This window comes from Melanotaenia boesemani, chromosome 18, assembly GCF_017639745.1.
Source record: "Melanotaenia boesemani isolate fMelBoe1 chromosome 18, fMelBoe1.pri, whole genome shotgun sequence".
Taxonomy (NCBI): domain Eukaryota; kingdom Metazoa; phylum Chordata; class Actinopteri; order Atheriniformes; family Melanotaeniidae; genus Melanotaenia; species Melanotaenia boesemani.
Genome location: NC_055699.1, coordinates 26,527,124 through 26,544,404, shown reverse-complemented (window position 1 = coordinate 26,544,404; position 17,281 = coordinate 26,527,124). Strand labels below are relative to the sequence as shown.

At 43.2% G+C, this 17,281-nt stretch overlaps 1 protein-coding gene across 1 annotated transcript; it reads right to left on the bottom strand.

Moving 5' to 3' along the window:
• Nucleotides 1-12,976: 12,976 nt before the first annotated feature.
• Nucleotides 12,977-16,493, bottom strand: klf6a (Kruppel-like factor 6a). The gene is made up of 4 exons (XM_041968493.1): nt 16,171-16,493; nt 14,448-15,030; nt 13,661-13,784; nt 12,977-13,337 (listed from the first exon to the last, which is right to left on the bottom strand). Exons 1-4 carry the CDS (start codon nt 16,270-16,272, stop codon nt 13,286-13,288), a joined length of 861 nt encoding a protein of 286 aa, XP_041824427.1. The 5' UTR covers nt 16,273-16,493; the 3' UTR covers nt 12,977-13,285.
• Nucleotides 16,494-17,281: the final 788 nt, after the last annotated feature.

Below are 17,281 nucleotides of genomic sequence, written 5' to 3'. Positions count from 1 at the left end.
AGTTGTCTCAGGTTTGAAGGGTGTCTTTTCCAGACGGCATGTTTCAGCTCCTTCCAAAGATGCTCAGTAGTATTTAGGTCAGAGCTCATAGAAGGCCACTTTAGAATAGTCCAATGTTTTCCTCTTAGCCATTCTTGGGTGTTTTTAGCTGTGTTTTGGGTCTTTGTCCTGTTGCAAGACCCATGAACAGGTCCACACAGCTACCACTACTAAATTGAAGTTTTACTTTAATTTTACCTTAATTTTAAGGTAAAATTAAGGTAAACAACAACATGTGGTCAGGCTCAGATGCTAACGTAATGTTAGCTGCTAACTTTCAGTTGTCTTTCTGATAAACCAAGCTTCATCCACCAGAGTAAACATAATTTACATGTATTGATTTTATCAGATTTATTGGTGAGGAACAGGTTGGGGATAAAATGTGGTTAAGTATCTTGTCTATAAGGGATTTCAAGATGTTGGTTTGGAAACATGACACTGCTGAGTCACTGTCACAAATTTAGCTGACTAATAGTTTTTGTCAGTTTTAAACAGTTTTTCTGATGACAGAAATTAATGTATAAGAACAAAACTATGATGAAATGATTTGACAGTTTATTCAACAAATATTAAAAAAATACTGAGCAGAGTAGAGATCCAGTCAGAGTATCTTAGTAATGTGATGAGTTGGGAGGACATAAGCTTTGGTCATACTGCAGGTCTTACTGCTCAGTTTTTGCTCAGGCTTGGTTATTCACATTTTAATTTAAATACAACCTCCATCACACTCTGATATGCAGCAGAACTCATCCAGTGCAGAAATTCTGACTTTCGTATTTCATATTAATTATTCATGTATACATTTAGGGGCTAAGCCCTGTTTCAACGGGTCTGGTTCAGTAAAGCCTGATGTCTGTTATGTTTCTATAGCAACTGTACCCTTACCTGGTAGGCCGGGTATCCACAGGATAGCGATAGATCAGCTACATAATGGCATGATGTCTGTGTTATGTGAATATTGGGACCCTGATGGAAAGGTCCGAAAGAAGCAGGGCAGCTCAGTTGGGATATTCTGGCACCTTTCCAGTTTTTAATGCATACCGACCTGTCTTGTTGGACAAGGCTTTACTGAACTGTTGCCAATTAACCTGATTAGTTGTCAAATGCTCCTCCAGGTGTTTCTGATTTGTACCAGTTACTTTTCCAGTTTTTGTTGCTCCTGTTCCAACATTTTTGAAGCTGAAAATGTCATTAGTATCTGTCTTTAATGCATCTTTTTAGGATTTTTCTTTTTTGTTGAACATGTGTGGGAAAATAGAACCTTGAAACAAGCCTTTCACTAAAGTTTGAAAATGTAATTTCCTATAAAAGCTTCTAAACCTGCTCCCGTAGGAGGGTGAATGGGCGAAGAAACTGTTTGATGTTGTGGGATTTCAGAGACAGATGGAGTGGAGGAATGTAGATCCATAAGGAAGTATAACCAAAGCAATGTGACCTCATCTTTTCAGACCATAATTGCAATTTGAGCAAAGCCGAATGCACAACATTGGTAAGTTGGAAGTGGAAATATTCACCAAGTGTGAAATTAAAATACATCTTGTCACGAGGCTATCGCAATCTCTCTGCTGTTTCTTTCTTCTTTTCTCTGCTAGGAATAACACGCCGTCAGGATGCAGTTGTCATGGTGATTAATGCAAATGAACTCTGTTAACCTGTATGAGAGAGAAGAGGACGTTTCAAAGCATCTCAGACCTTGACTTCAACTAATAAGTGTCTGTGCTTGCTACACAATGGCAGCAGAAATTGAAAATCATAGCAGGTTTTATAAAGCTTGACATCTGGTTGTAAATGAAATCCGTGCGCTTCAGATGGACGACTGACTGCGCGGCTGGAGGAAAACACTTTGTAAGCAGTGTCAGAACAGAAAACGGAGAGTTTCAGAAGCCAGAGGTGACAATGCAGTTATTTCTGTAGCGGTGCTGATGCTGACGGGAAGCAGCATAGCAACCAACCACCACAGCGCCATAACAACTGGGATCATTAGTGTACATAACCCAGCAAAGTACTGCTTCTAAAGTTCTAAAAGCAATGTGACCTGGCAAGAATGCCTTAATGAGAGTGGGAAAGGGCAGGGACAAAAACATCATTACACCCGGGACCATTATATGGGAATGTGCGCTCGGCTTTCTTCACTTCTTGACCACTCGACCCTTCGCTCCAGTGGCTAACAGTGTATTTTGGTCCATCCCCCTGAGTACACCGCCGCTGTCTGCTGGACTGACACAAGCCAGAGACTCAGCCACTGAATCTAATTACATACACAATTATGATTGTGACCCAGTTTGACCCGGATTTGTATTCAAATGGACTCATTTACCTCGTGTCCTGCAGATGCATCTTCTGAGGACTGGGTGTTGAACCCAGGGACTTGTCTGCCACATCTTTATTATTACAGTCACGCATGTACCAGCAACCAGACGCACACACTGTGCACGGGCTTCTTTTCATCGCTGGTTTAAACTCATTCATGTAATCTATGATTGAATATACTGATTCATTATCTGTCAGGGTAATTATATTTTCATTTTATTCTATTTAAATCTTCCTATGACTGCACACACAGAACAGGTTCCTGCCTTAAACCAGCACATCTAGAACACAGTGATCCAGAGCAGGGGTCATAAAATTGGTTAGACCTACAAAAAGCTAAAAACTTATTAAATCAAGTTATAATTACAATATTCATTAACCCTCCACCTCATCAGCTTCACCTGTTCTACTTCCTGTTAACACTAATATCTAACCAGCCAATCACATGACAGTATGTAGTCACCCAGACATGGTGAAGACGCTGAAGACTTTGAACGTGGCATGGTTGTTGGTCTTTATTTACTGGGATTTTCACCCACAACCATCTCTAGGTTTTCCAGAGAATGGTCTGAAGAAGAGAAAATATCCAGTGAGCAGCAGCTGTCTGGACCAGGATGCCTCAGGTGCCTCCTGTCAGCTAAGAACAGGAAACTGAGGCTACAATTCACACAGACTCACCAACACTGGACAACAGAAGATGGAGAAATGTTGCTGGTCTGATGAGTCTCCATTTCAGCTCCACATTCAGATGCTAGGCTCAGAATTTGGTGGAAGCATCATGAAAACATGGATCCATCCTGACTTGAATCAACGCTTCAGGCAGCTGCTGGTGACATTTTCTTGGCCCACTTTGGGCCCCTTAGTACCAACATGGCCTGGTTTAACAACCACAGCCTACCTGAGTATTGTTGCTGACCATGTCCATCCCTTTATGACCACAGTGTAGCATCTTCTGATGCTACTTCCTGCAGGATAATGCAACAAGTCACAAAGCTCAGATCATCTCCACCTGCTTTCTAGAACATGACAATGAGTTCACTGGACTCCAACGGCCTCCACAGACACCAGATCTCAGTCCAGTAGAGCAGCTTTGGGGTGTGGTGGAACGGGAGATTCTCATCATGGAAGCAGCCGACAAACCTGCAGCAGCTGTGTGATGCTGTCATGTCAATATGGAGAAAACCTCTGAGGAAGGTTTCCACCACCTTGTTCAATCTATCACACCAAGAATTAAAAAAAGACAATCCAGTACCAGAAGGCAGTCCCGATGAAGAGGACGACCCGGTACCAGAAGGTGGTCCCGATGAAGAAGATGACCTGGTACCAGAAGGTGGTCCCGATGAAGAAGACCTGGAACTAGAAGGTGGTCCCGATGAAGAGGACGACCCGGTACCAGAAGGTGGTCCCGATGAAGAAGATGACCTGGTACCAGAAGGTGGTCCCGATGAAGAAGACCTGGAAGTAGAAGGTGGTCCCGATGAAGAGGACGACCCGGTACTAGAAGGTGGACCTGATGAAGAGGATCTGGATTTTGGTGGCAGACCCTGCAGAGGTCAGCTCAGTATTGTGCTGCATTCTGGCTGCAGACCAGCTTGTACTGGCAGCACTGAGGGGAACACGTACAACAACTGGTATGAAGTCTGCTGGAGTTAAGTCAGGTCAGGTTGATACCAGTTTCTATTGTACGGGTTAGTTGTAATGAAGAGGCTCAGCAGCTACGGCAAGCCCCGAGGGGAATACATGTGTTAGTCATTCACCACCTGCAATGCTGAACGTGTCACAGTTCTCAGGCGAGTGTTTCCCAGTATGTATCTGGAAGCTGTTGTCATGTGAGACTCTGGGTCATATGGCTGTTCCCTGGAGACAGGAAATGCAGATTGGTATCCACTAAAAAGATTTATTTGTTGTTTGTTGCAAATTCAGCCAACCCTCAAGGACTCTGGACATCTTTAGAATTTTGTCTAATCTCTGCAGCTTTAAAGCAGCAGTGTAACGACCTGACCTGAAAACATGTCCTCCTGGCTCAGCGACATTCAGCATGTACAGCTCTGCAGCCATCGTTGCCCAGCAACGTCCTGAAGCTGAAAAAAAAACATTTCACAATGTTTTTCTTTCAGCCCGGAGCATCACATGACAGCTTTGCTTTACGGCACCGCGTCACACGCTAGCAACTGGATATCAACACACTGGCTGCTATGAATGTGCAAGAGAACACTGACATTCAAGGATGTCCTCTTACCCAGAATTTATTTCCCTAGGTTTGCATTTCCACCACTAAAACTCTGTTCCACCAACAGTTGTCATAAGGGGAGATTTCCGAGAAGAGACGGGATGACGATGATGCTGAGTTTTTGGAAGTACCTATAAGGTGGCTAAGAAAGACAGCTGTTGGTCTAAAACCTACACAACACTGTTACTGTAAAAGCGTGTGCAACTAAAACATGTAGATTCACCAGACAAGGTGTCAGAAAACACCTGAATTCAGTCTGGATCAGTTTGTAAAGGATATTTTCTTTAGAGTCAAATTAAAAGTTGGTAAACAATCAGTTTTAAATTATTGACAGTTTTCTGAAGACTATAAAAACATCTCATGACCCCTGCCGATGTAAAAACATGTCTTCAGGTAATTATGTTATGCTCAGAAAAATAAAAATGACTTTACCTCTAAAAAGTTTGCAAATGAAAACCTCCAAACCAAAGTTCAGACCTTTATGGATCAAATCTCTACAGACTGATCAGGAATCAAGCTGTCTGGCTACCATACGTTCATCCAGAGCTACCTGGCATCAGGTTCAGACTGGTTTGTCCTAAGAAAACGTCCCTGCAGCAAGGCAGGATTCCTCCTTTCAGACTGAAAATAAATTAATCTACACTGAAATGCTAACAGATCTGCAGCTTTTTAAATCATACGAGGAGGAAGAAAACAACAACAGCAACAAAAAAAACATCTAATCTGATACACTGTTGTGGGTAATGTTCTCAGATCCTCTCTCATGTCTTCGGTTAATTCCAACATGGTAATTAGATGTAGAATCTAATTTACTGTGGGGGGTTCATTTAGGAAATATGCATTATTTAAAGGGGGATCGAAGGAGGGGGATTAATATGAAACTGGCAGAGGAACAAAAGCAGAGTTACAGTTTTTAACAGAGAAGAACAGAGGGAGAAATGACTGATATTATCAGTGATGATGGTGATAACGGCCCAATGTCGAGGTTCTCCAGAGCCACGAGCATGAAGAAGGGTCGCTGACCTCTGGTTTCAGTCCTAGTCCCCTGAAAACTGAATCCTGATGGACTCCATTAACAGAAAGAGAGAGAGAGAAAGGCCTGACGCTGGAGGAAACTCTGCATATGTGATGACTTGCAGTCTGGCCGGCTGAATGAACCAGGCTCACAGCCTGATAACCTCCTCTTTCCTTATTATTTCCCCTCATTTAACTCCCTCTGCGCCTCCATCTCCGTCCATATTCTTGTGTGTGTGTGGAAATCTCTCTCCTGAAAGCACGTCTGTTATTTCACAGCAATTTTGGTTAATGATTTATTCTAAAATCCACAATTGGAAGGCCTCTTGCTTGAAAAGGAATGATAAAATAGTAATCCTGTCCCAATTATGTAGCTAGAGATAATCTCATTCATTAGCAAGCAGCACCGTCCCGGCAACAACGTGGAATTATGCTAACAGAGTTAGCGGCTCAAGAAAACACAGGAAGCTAACATGTGCTGCTGAACATGTGAGGAGCATGTTCAGCATTCACTGAACATGCTCCTCACATGTAAACTGTTCCAGTTAAAATAATATGTTCCCGTGAAATGGTTAACAGAGCCAGTTTGTTTTGTGTTAGCTTATTGGTATTTAAAGCATGGAGCTAACACTGAGAAATGTAAAATAATAATATATGTATATAATAATAATTTCACATCTCCTAGTACCTTAAAAATACCTGCATAAAATGATCATACTTAGTACAAATATATAGATATTTAATTGGATTTCATTTAGATTTATAGAAGTGTTTGTAGAGAGATCCATAACCACAAAGATAAAATCCACATTCAGAAAGTTTGTTGCAGTTCATTCAAACCCACAATATTTTCCATAAAATAGTTTCATCCACTGACATGTCGTTCATGTTCTGCCTGGAGTAAAATGTGAGCTGATGAGCATATTGGATTAGAGTTGTAGATATTTTAGTGTTGGACATCCTGCATTCCTTGATATGTTTTAAGGAGGTCATTGTTGTTGATTTTGTTTCATATTTTTGTTCTAGATTTAGTTTTTTAGTGTAAATTTGATAAAATTGTGATCATTTGATGAGTTTTTGTCAGCAAAAGTAGAGATTTTTCTGTATTGTTATCCTCAGTGTTTAGACGATGCAGTGTGGCTAAGTTCAGCTAACATTAGCGCTAAGCTATAATTAGCATGGTTAGCATTGGTTCCTGCTAACTGTTAGCATTAACATTATAAAGTAAACTTTATTGAACAGAAAGGGCACCAACATTACTCATTACATCATTGAGTATGTTGGTATAAGCAAATGGAAATTGACTGAGTGATTGATTGATAATATACATAGAAAAAAAAGAGAAGGAAAAAAAGTAAAAAAAAAATGCTAGGAGAAAGTTGAACAAAAAATAAGATTCAATTTACAAAAGGAATCAGAAAAGTGGTCCAGAGAGTTACAGCTTTAGTAGCTTTTTTCCTGAGTGAATATTTAATGGAGGAGATGCATGCTTGGGCTCATTTTGAAACACAATAAATAAGGTTTTCTACCAGAAAATTTACTTTTATGTATATGAAATTTTACCATAAAGATATTGAGATTAATTATATATCCTTTAGAATTGTGTAAAATGTCCCTCTGTAGGATCAAACACATGCTTCCAGTAAAATGGAAATTCCATCCAGTGTTGAAACAAACATTTTCAACAAATGGACGGATTAAAAACAGACGGAGGAAAGTTTGTGGGCAGCTGTTGCAAGAACTGCAGTTTACCTCAATGTCTTTTTTATCTGGATTTTATATGTGGTTTGACAGGGTGAAGTATGAATCATTTCAAAGGAAATCTCTTTTCTGGTAAAAGCCAGACCCTTTTCTAAGGCAAGTCATCCACAAACTTATTCCAGTATGGAATAACGTGTGGGAAAGGTCAAACGTCTTCAAACAGGGATCTGAATATTCTACTGTTGTTTGTGAAGTCAGAGACACGTTTTTCAGGTGTAAGTGTGCAGCAGAGAAACGTCTGTTTGTGAGAGAATAGTTATAGATTGAGATTTTAGCCGATGGGACGGCACCAAATATCTCAGCATCGCCTTCTGGTCTAACAAGGATATTAAATCTACACAAACATTCTTTATATGTCAGAAGTTGGCCATCTATCAAATAATTGATCAACAAAGATAATTCCATTGTTAAAGCAGTAATCCAGAAAAAAGCTTTATGATTGTATAAAATATTCCTGTTATTCCGAACGGGACTGAGGCTGTGCTTGTAGACGAGGCTTCACATTATAAAGGCCTGTCGGTGAAAAGCAGCTCACTTTACGAGGACTTTATAAATGTCAAAATTACGAAGTAGAAAAGATGAAGACCACCAGAAAGAAAGTGGAGAGGAATGGCGTTCCAGATTCATGTAGGTTTTTATTCATTTGTTTCAAACAATTCATCTTAAATGTTCTATTTAATGTAGAGTCACCAACATCTTATTCACAGACTTAGGTAATTTTTCCTTTGCTAATCTTATTTTTTATATATAATTGATTCTCTGTTTTTCCACTAGCTACCGTCCATTACTATCTCACTATTTATTTATTTATTCAATAAGCAACAGAAACTTTATTAATTTTTTTAAGGGGCCACGTTGCTTCGGACTTGTTTCCATCCAGCTGGTGACTTGTTTCTTCTCAGATCTGGGAACACTGGTGTTGGATTGCAGCACGAACATAAGATAAGATCAGCAACTAAAACCAACAATGAAAGACTAGTTAACCTCCGTTTAGCTTAGCTGAAAGATGGTCTTAAAATAGAAAAGATCTCATGTGACTTTTTGACCCCTCCCCCCCTCCTTTTTTTTATTATTAAAAATGGTTTTATTGACAAATTAAAAGCATTTTCAGGCTTTAATTTCACATGAACGTCTAAGAGTTTTCATCGGTATTGCAGCTAAAATGTGAAACATCTTTAGTTTCTTCCATCTCTGTGGCTTTTGCAGACGTGCTGGTTAAGTTTTCAAGTTTCATTTCGATTTTTATCTTTAACTCTGTGTGTACAAACAAACTGCCTCCAAATTTAACTGTTGTATTATTTTGACGTGTTGAGGGGGGAGAGGGGGGGTGTATTCCCAAGTCGAGAAGAGGATTCAGAGGAATCTTAATAACCCTGGGGAGGGCACAGCTTTGGAAACACAAGGTTCAGCCCCTCCCAATAAATGTTGCACAGTTACTTCAAGTTGAAGCTGTTGCTTTGCAGGGCCATGTCCCCTGTCCCCGTGACTGATGCTGGCGTTTAACTTGGACCTATTTAAGAGCTAAATGTGATGAACATGAGTAAATGTCCTCAGTTATTTTCCACTCAGCAGAGCCACGTTGTGGTGGAGCCCCAGCCCGACTCCGGAGACGTTAAACTGAGACGTGCCACATCTAAAAGTGACGGATTGTTTGCAGTAATCCTCTGGATTCAGGACTGTCACAATATCAATGTGGGAAAGCATGTGGTGGAGACATGAAAGGAAACCTGCATTTACTCCAGGATGCTCCACTTGTGAGTCAGCTGTGGCACGTTCCAGCTGCAGGGTTTAAAAGCAGGACTTTTCCCCTCAGAGTGGCTCATTTTCCTGCTCTTTAACCAGGACTTTAACCAGCGGATGAGGACGAATGAAGCTGGCCAGCAGATGAAGGAGCACAGAAAGAGAAAAGCCAGGCTTTGATGCTGGGAGGATCGACATCAGCTTAGTTACCAACTTCATTTTGAGACAGCAAGACTTCTACTGGAGATCAGAGGTGCTGAAAAGCTTCCAGCCCATCTGAGGTCATCAGCATGAAGCAGAGGAGGAGAGGAAGCTTTTCCTCGTTACTCAAACTCGGCTCTTTAGTTTATCCACTGCTGTTTTCTATCATTATCTGTGTCAAGTGCAGTAATTATGGAACAAATGTAGAAAAGCGGCTCTCTAATTAAATGCCATGGGCTGTAAGACATGGAGATAAATTATTTATACTACTTTGATGGGAGCTAGCTAGCTCTGAGGAGCAGCAGGATTTTATAGAAACTTTTCTGGGCGTTCGGGGAGGGGAAGAGATGAGGCGTTCAGGGTGCAACGTAAATTTCAGCAGCCGTTTAGCCTTCAGCAATTATAAATTGTTTGTGTTGAGAATGTTCGTGGTTATTCAAGAGTTTAGGTTTGATTTTGACATGGGTCGGGACAAAAGTGTCCAGAGGTCCCTGAGGGATGTGGGTTTATTTGCAATATCATGCTATTGAGAGGATAAATCAGGGACAAGAAATCAACTATTTAAAAACATATTAATGAAACCAGATAGACCAGAAGAATTTATTTCTAAGAGCCAAAGGGGCGGGATTTTATTTTGATGGACACATCATGCGGTCAGTCCCACAGGAGGAAAGACAAGGATCAGCTGGAAGCCAGGTTTAAGTTACATATGTTCAAGAAAAAATGGAATAATTAGTAAATTTTAAGTGTGATAAAGTTTCTAAAGGAATGCTTACCAACAAAACTGCTTGTAAATGTTAATGAAGAGATGTTTGGGAGCCGAAAGAGCCGACTCCTCCGAGGGAGCTGAGTCTAAAGAGTCGAATCTTTGAAAACATCCAAACTTCCCGTCACTACATCTCACTTTTACTTTGCTCCTGAATTCCTGACTGAACGATACTTTTTAATAGGGCCTCAAAATTAATGCATTAATGTAAAAAGATTTAAATCTGTGAAATTAATGAGTTAATTTAACTCATAAAAAACAGTTATAACTCACCAAGAAACACATCCTTCTTATTTATCAAGATTCTGGCTGTTCTTCTCTGAACAGCAATTCATAAAATAAATAAAATTAACCAATGAGACGAAGGAAACAAGCCGCCAAAGTCAGATAAGAATTTCTTATTATTCCAATAAAAAATACATTCATACAGAAATATAACAATTTTGCAAAACAATTTCAAATAAAAATTTCATAAAGCATAAACATAATTCTACAAAAGTTGTTTTTTTTTTCTTTTTTATACAAAGATTCGGAACAAAGAGCCGTGGATGGAGAGGATGGAAAAGATGGAGCAGAAAACATCGAGGGGCTAAATCAAGGCTCAATTATCACTGAAGCAGCGTCGGAAGCGCTCCCAAATGTCCTGCAGCGAGGCATTTTAAGTCTGTCCTCAACTCCGACGCTAGGCCGGGAAATCTATCTGCCCGCCATAGGCCGCCAGTGTAAGGCTACCCATTGCGGGCCGGCGGAGGCCACCTGCCACAGGCTGCCCATTGCGGACCGGTAGAGGCCACCTGCCACAGGCTGCCAACGTAAGGCTGTCTGTCCACCGTGGGCCGGCATAGACCACCTGCCACAGGCTTTCAGCGTAAGGCTGTCCACCGCAGGCCGGCAGAGGCCACCTGCCACAGGCCGCCAGCGTAAGGCTATCCACCGTGGGCCGGAAGAGGCCACCTGCCACAGGCCACCAGCGTAAGGCTGTCCACTGCGGGCCGGCATAGGCCACCTGCCACATGCCGCCAGCGTTAGGCTGCCTATCGCGGGCCGGAAGAGGCCACCTGCCACAGGCCGCCAGCGTAGAGCTGTCCACCGTGGGCCGGCATAGGCCATCTGCCACAGGCCGCCAGCGTAAGGCTGCCTATCGCGGGCTGGCATAGGCCACCTGCCACAGCCCAAGGTAAGGCTGCCCATCGCGGGCCGGTGTAGGCAACCTGCCACAGGCCGCCAGTGTAAGGCTACCTACTGCGGACCGGCATAGGCCACAGCCCACCAAGTTAAGGATGCCCACCGCGGGCCTGCGTAGGCCACCTGCCACAGGCCGCCAGCGCAAGGCTGCCCACCACAGGCCGGTGTAGACCGCCAGCGTAAGGCTGCCCACCGCGGCTGGTGTAGGCCTGCAACAGGCTACACTAGCCTAAGACCACCCACCGTGGGCCAGCATAGACAGCCTGCCACAGGCCGGTGAAGGCCGCTGCAGGCTGCCAGCATAAGGCCACGGATCAGTTTGGACCAGTTCATTCTTCTAGCAGTGGATCCCTTCCCCTGCACCTCTAATGACGAGGTACTTTTAAAATGCATTTATTTATTGTGTGGTCAAATCGTCCCCCTCCCGCTCTGTAATACTGTTGCAGCTTGGCTAAAACAACGCTTTCCAGACAGGTCAATAAGCAACCTGCAGCGTCAGCAGTCTATGACAGATTCCATGCCAACAAAGCCTTTAGCAATTCATTACTGAGAGGCAGAACAAGGCGAGGCCGTCCGACTGCAGCCGGTTAATTACAATAAATCTTTAGCTTTTTCTTCAGGATGGAGGACGGGGGGCCTGGAAGGGAGAGGGGGAGGGAAAAGGAGCATTTTTGTATCTTTGTGCTGCGAGATGGACTTGAGTACGTACTACACAGTAGTTAACACCTTTAATAGATGAATTTAAGTGCTCTTCATACAGCATCCGTCTTCTTTACATCAACTGAACTGGAGCTCAGACAAAAAATTTGTTTTTTTTCTTTTTACATTTTAAACATAATTTAAAAAAAAGGAGGTACGAAATATATTATAATTGAGCCTTGATCGAGCTGGTCAAAATCACCCAGACGACAAACGTGACATCCCAAGGGGGCGAGTCACTTGCATAAGGCACCATTAAGGTCAACAGTGCATTATTAGATAGAAAAATAAAAAAATAAAATGACTCGGAGATGAAAAACGAAGGAGTAAATTAGTAAAGCAGCAGTGAAATCTCCAACAAGGACGAAGAAAATGGATGAATAAAAAGAAATCATCATCATCATCAAGGCTTTATGTACAACATCGTAACATTTAACCGTTGGCATTTTTAGCTGCACTTTTATTGGAACTATTTGCAGTCCTGATTACAGTGGAAACTGGAAATGAAGAAACCCTAGAAACCATGCAACACCTGTCTATGATACGGAAGTCAGAGTATAGTCGTGTTTTAACCTCCAAGCACACAGCTTACACAGTTCCAGCTACAAAAGATTTGTAGCTTCGTAGAAAAATAATAAACCAGGCTACAGAACACATTGCACATTTAGTAGCTGCACCAAAAACACCAAAACAAAACAAAACAAAAAAAAAAAAAATAAAGCTCCTGTCATACAGCGACCCATGGGGGGGCGTTTCGGTCCCCAGGTCGTGGACCAGAACATGTCTCTGTCTCTCTGGTCCAACCCGAGCCGTCCACCTGCAGACAGACGAGGCCTCATCCTCACACAGCAGGAACCCACTCAGCATCATCCACCAGAAATCCTCTTCCGGGGGGCCCGCGGTCAGCCAATCACAGACATTCACAGTGCACACATGCTTACCTCAGACAGGTTAACGTACCAGTGTATCAGCCGCCGGGAGATCCGGTCATCATGCACCACACAGTTCATTCACTCGTTAAGCTCACAAGATTTTTTTTTTTTTTTTTTTTTAATGTGTTTAAGTCCTTGGATGAAGAACTCATCCTCCTCATCGATGATTTGTGTCCTCATACGTCAGCTGACCGTCAGAGCGCCTCCCTCCGAAGAGACGTCCAGGAGGCACTGGGTTTCAGTTCGGTGCAAAACGGCATGCTTTGGCTGGAACACCCCCGCCACTCTGGGACAGTTCAACCTCGAGACGGGCCGGGAGATGCAACGTTCGTTCATTTGTTCGTTTGTTTGTTTTCCCACTTTAAGAAAAACAAAGATTTCCCCTTTGATGTCGCTCCTCGGTCCTCTTCAGACGTGCCTCTTCATGTGGAGAGCCAGATGGTCGGACCTGGAGAAACATCTGGAGACGGAGACAGAGGTCAGTACTGAGGACAAGGTCTGCACACCAGATCCAAAGACCAGATCACATCCCGAGACCAAATCTGATCCTGATCCCAAGACTTCTAGACTTCTGAGACCAGACCAGATCCTGGCCAGGACTTTTACACGAACAACGTTTTGGAATAAAAAGTGTGATGAGACGTGAAGTCACAGTTTCTAACTTTAGTTAAACTTTTATTAGCTGTTAGCACGAAGACAAGAACAACAGAACAACATGAGACAGCGGCTAAAAGGGCCGGTTTGGGTCTCTGGAGGGTGAAAGATCGGACTGGACCAGCTTACCTGTCACAGTGACTGCATTTGAATGGCTTTGCCCCGGTGTGCTTCCTGAAGTGTCTGGTCAGCTCGTCGCTTCGTGCAAAGCGCCACTCACAGCCTTCCCACGAACACCTGTATGGTTTCTCACCTGCAGAGAAAACATGGAGACAATTAACGGAGCATTCCTCCTCCACAGCCAGCCCTGAGGGCCGGTCGCCGTGACGACATAGGTGCTCCAATTCCACCAAAACCTGTTGGCTCAGCTGTTAGGATGTGACCTGAAACAGCCGAGGAATGCTACCAGATCCATGCATTAAAAATAAATTCTAATAACACTTCAAAAAAAATAAAATGTAAAAAAAAAAGCAAATGAACAAGCTTTTAAAGAAATCATTTATTAAGGGAATATAAATAAATCCTAATAAAAAAACAAAATAAAATAATGAAAGTAAATGGAAATAAAACTTATAAATAAATAAAAAAAAGCTTGGATGTGATTTCATGCTGATAATCAGAATAAAACCCCATTAGGACCATTTAAAGTCCTGAAAGCCGGCTGGCCCGCGGCCCCCGCCCTCGTTCCCATGCTGAAACTCGTCTGTTTTGAAGTCCTTTTATCTCCCATGTGCAACCTCCCCCTCCCTCCCGGCTCAGCCAGCCACATTCCACATAGATGAGGTCACCGCTGAGGTATCCGGCCATGCGGAGCTAACGCTGCAGCGCCCCTGCTGAGGACAGCGTCCAACATGGACCTATAATTACGTTTAACCCCCCCACCACCACCCCCTCCTGTCTACCTCCTCAGACTCACCTGTATGAGTGCGCTGGTGGGCTTTCAGGTGCGAACTCTTTGTGTAAACCTTGTAACACCCATTGAAGTGACACCTATGCACCCGCCTCCGGCTGTCCGGGGACGTGTCCCCGCAGATGAGTCCCGTCTTTTCCAAGCTCTTCGCCACGCCGCCGCTCCGGATTTTCACCGGCAAGTGCAGCTCAGCGTGCTTGGCCACCCAGCCGTTCATCTGGGCGCCGGCCTCCGGGCTGGCCTCTGGAGACGACGGCGGGGTGCTAATGACCGAGGGGCTAAAAGGTCCAGAGCCTACCAAGACCGACCCTAGAGGGTTGGAGGTAAAGCTGTGCATAGGCGAGAGCTCCTCAGAACTGTCTGAAGCCTCGCTGCTGGCGTCCGAGGTCACGCTGTTGTTGTCCAACAGTTGGCTGTCCTGATTGTCCTCCTCATGGGCCGGGGGCAACTTGGGGTCAGACTCGACCTTGGCCTTGTCCCCGCAGGCTAAGATCAGCTTGCTCCAGAGATCCTCCTGGCCGTCGAACTTCAGGTCGGACGTGGAGACGTAAGGCTCACTCTGTAGGTAGCGCTCCAACTCCAAACAGGTCTGCACAAACAAGAAAATACTGTAAGTCCTTGAAGAGACCAGGTTAGCTCAGATCTGAGGGGAATCCTCCTAAATCATGCATGTGCACATGGGGGTGTAATGTTAGTTAAACGCTTACAGCAGGGAAATCCAAACTTCCTGCATGTTTAAGCATCTGGCTTCCAGCCCCCAACATCAATGAATGAAAGCAAATATACCAAATATCTGGTACAGAAATTTACTAAGTATTTAAGTACATTTCATGTTCATTAAATATCAAAAACATGGAGAATATAATGACATACGATCATATCCACCCTCATCAGGACACTAAACAACCAAAAACACGCAGCATTACTTCGATGCCATGACTCAGTGAGCAAATTTAAAGTCCTTTTAAGGAAGCCACTCAACTTCCCCCTGCGGCATCAGAGGCTCATTCAGCTTCTTTTCCTCATGCAATCACATCCTTCCTCACCAGTAAAAACACACACGGCTGCGATGTACAGACCAGGCCATTAAAGTTGGAAAAGCAGGAAGATGATGGTGGAAAGCAGACTCTCATCCATGCCTCTGCAGCTTTAACTCACTATCTTCCCAGCTGTGCTGTCATGTGATGGCGTGGAGCCCATTCAGACACATGGATGAGGAAAAATAAATTACATGAAGCAGAAACAAATTAAATGTGGACGCATTTTCACTAAATTCAAATCACCAACCACCCAATGATGATTTCTGATTATCTCTTAACGGCTGACTGATTTTTAAGTGCTCTTCCTTCCACATCCACGTCGACTTCTTTTAGGACTGAAACACTTTTAAACCACGAAACCATCAACCAAAAGACGAAGAAGGATAAAATGAAGAAGTAATTGTAGTAGTCATGCTCGGTGCAGAACCGGGCCGTGAACGCACCATCACGCTTCGCCCCATTCAGGCTCCGCTCCAGCTGTCAAACTGACACACTGATCCACTTCAGCTGCCAGAAACTTCACAACCAAGCGCGCCATCTCACGAAACGTCAAGTGAACGCACCATGCTCCGTTCAAACAGCGGGAAAGCCGTGTTGACAACCGTTATACGTGTTTTTATTTTAACTTGTCGGCGGTGTGATGTTCGAGGAACGTGAAATCTGCGACTGATAGAAGAACTTATATTCACCTGCTGCCAGTACTCCTCAAGGGACGGTAAGGCTGAGAAATAGCCCGTGTCGTGAACTATTTGAAGTTCTTGAAAGATGCTGCACATAGGTAAAACATCCATTTTCCCGAACTTCTCTGTCAAATATGAAAAATAAAGTAAACCGCTGCAACTAAATATAACTGTCAGGCAAAAAATCAGCCAGTCAAAACGATCCCCCGCGACGCACACCGATCGCAGAAGATAGTCCCTCCGTCAGTCCTTCACTTCCTTCTCCTCGCGCTCTCACTCGCGCTCAGGATAACAAACACCTAACTGGATGGGGAACAACTGCGCTCTGCAAACTTCCCTATTCAAACCTCGACACCCGCTGCCCCTCCTCCTCGAGACTAGATTACGCGTACGGGGTTTCGGCCAATCAGAGCCGAGCAGCGTAAGGAACGGCGAATGATATCACAGCCGACCAATTGCGATCGTTCTCTGTCTCAACTCGGTTCATCCACTGCGTTGATTGGTCTGTTTGACTCCGAGTCGCTCGCCGCTGATTGGCTGGTTATTTTTAGGCTTGTATATAAGCTGGTGGTGAGTTCCCCGTCCCCGTAGTGTTCACGGCTGGCCACGCCTTTCACCACAGAGAGCGTATGTGAGCCGACACAGACCCAGTCCTCTGCTCTGGAAAATATATCTCAGTTTGTCACGACTAAAACTTCACCTGAAACTGCAACTGTGTTGACATTAGGAGTGAATGATACCAACAGTTTTCACTTCAATACGTTAGTTTATGTTACTTTTTAATCAGTACCGATAGTTTTTGTCCCTGAAAGGAAAAATCACGTGACTGTACAGTGTTCAATTCTGTCTTTGTTGCAAGGATAGTATGACTACAACTAATAAATATTTTAAAATAATGCTTATTAAACTGCAAAAAAATAAAATAAAATAAACGAAAAGAATGAAAATACAATCTTTTTAACAATAAATAATAAGACAACTTATAAATATAAAATTGACTTAAATTGCAACAATCCTCAAGAAAATTTAAGATTAAAATATAAATTTTCATACAATATTTTAAATAAATATTCAATTATATTTATACATGAAATTATTACATTTCATATTTAGTAAAAAT

Excerpts from the sequence above, each read along its gene's own strand:
- klf6a (XM_041968493.1), bottom strand. The coding sequence starts at position 16,272 with ATGGATGTTTTACCTATGTGCAGCATCTTTCAAGAACTTCAAATAGTT. Across the intron at positions 15,031-16,170 it reads TTGAGGAGTACTGGCAGCAG|ACCTGTTTGGAGTTGGAGCG; the intron begins GTGAATATAAGT and ends TTGTTTGTGCAG. Across the intron at positions 13,338-13,660 it reads AAATGCAGTCACTGTGACAG|ATGTTTCTCCAGGTCCGACC; the intron begins GTAAGCTGGTCC and ends CTCCGTCTCCAG.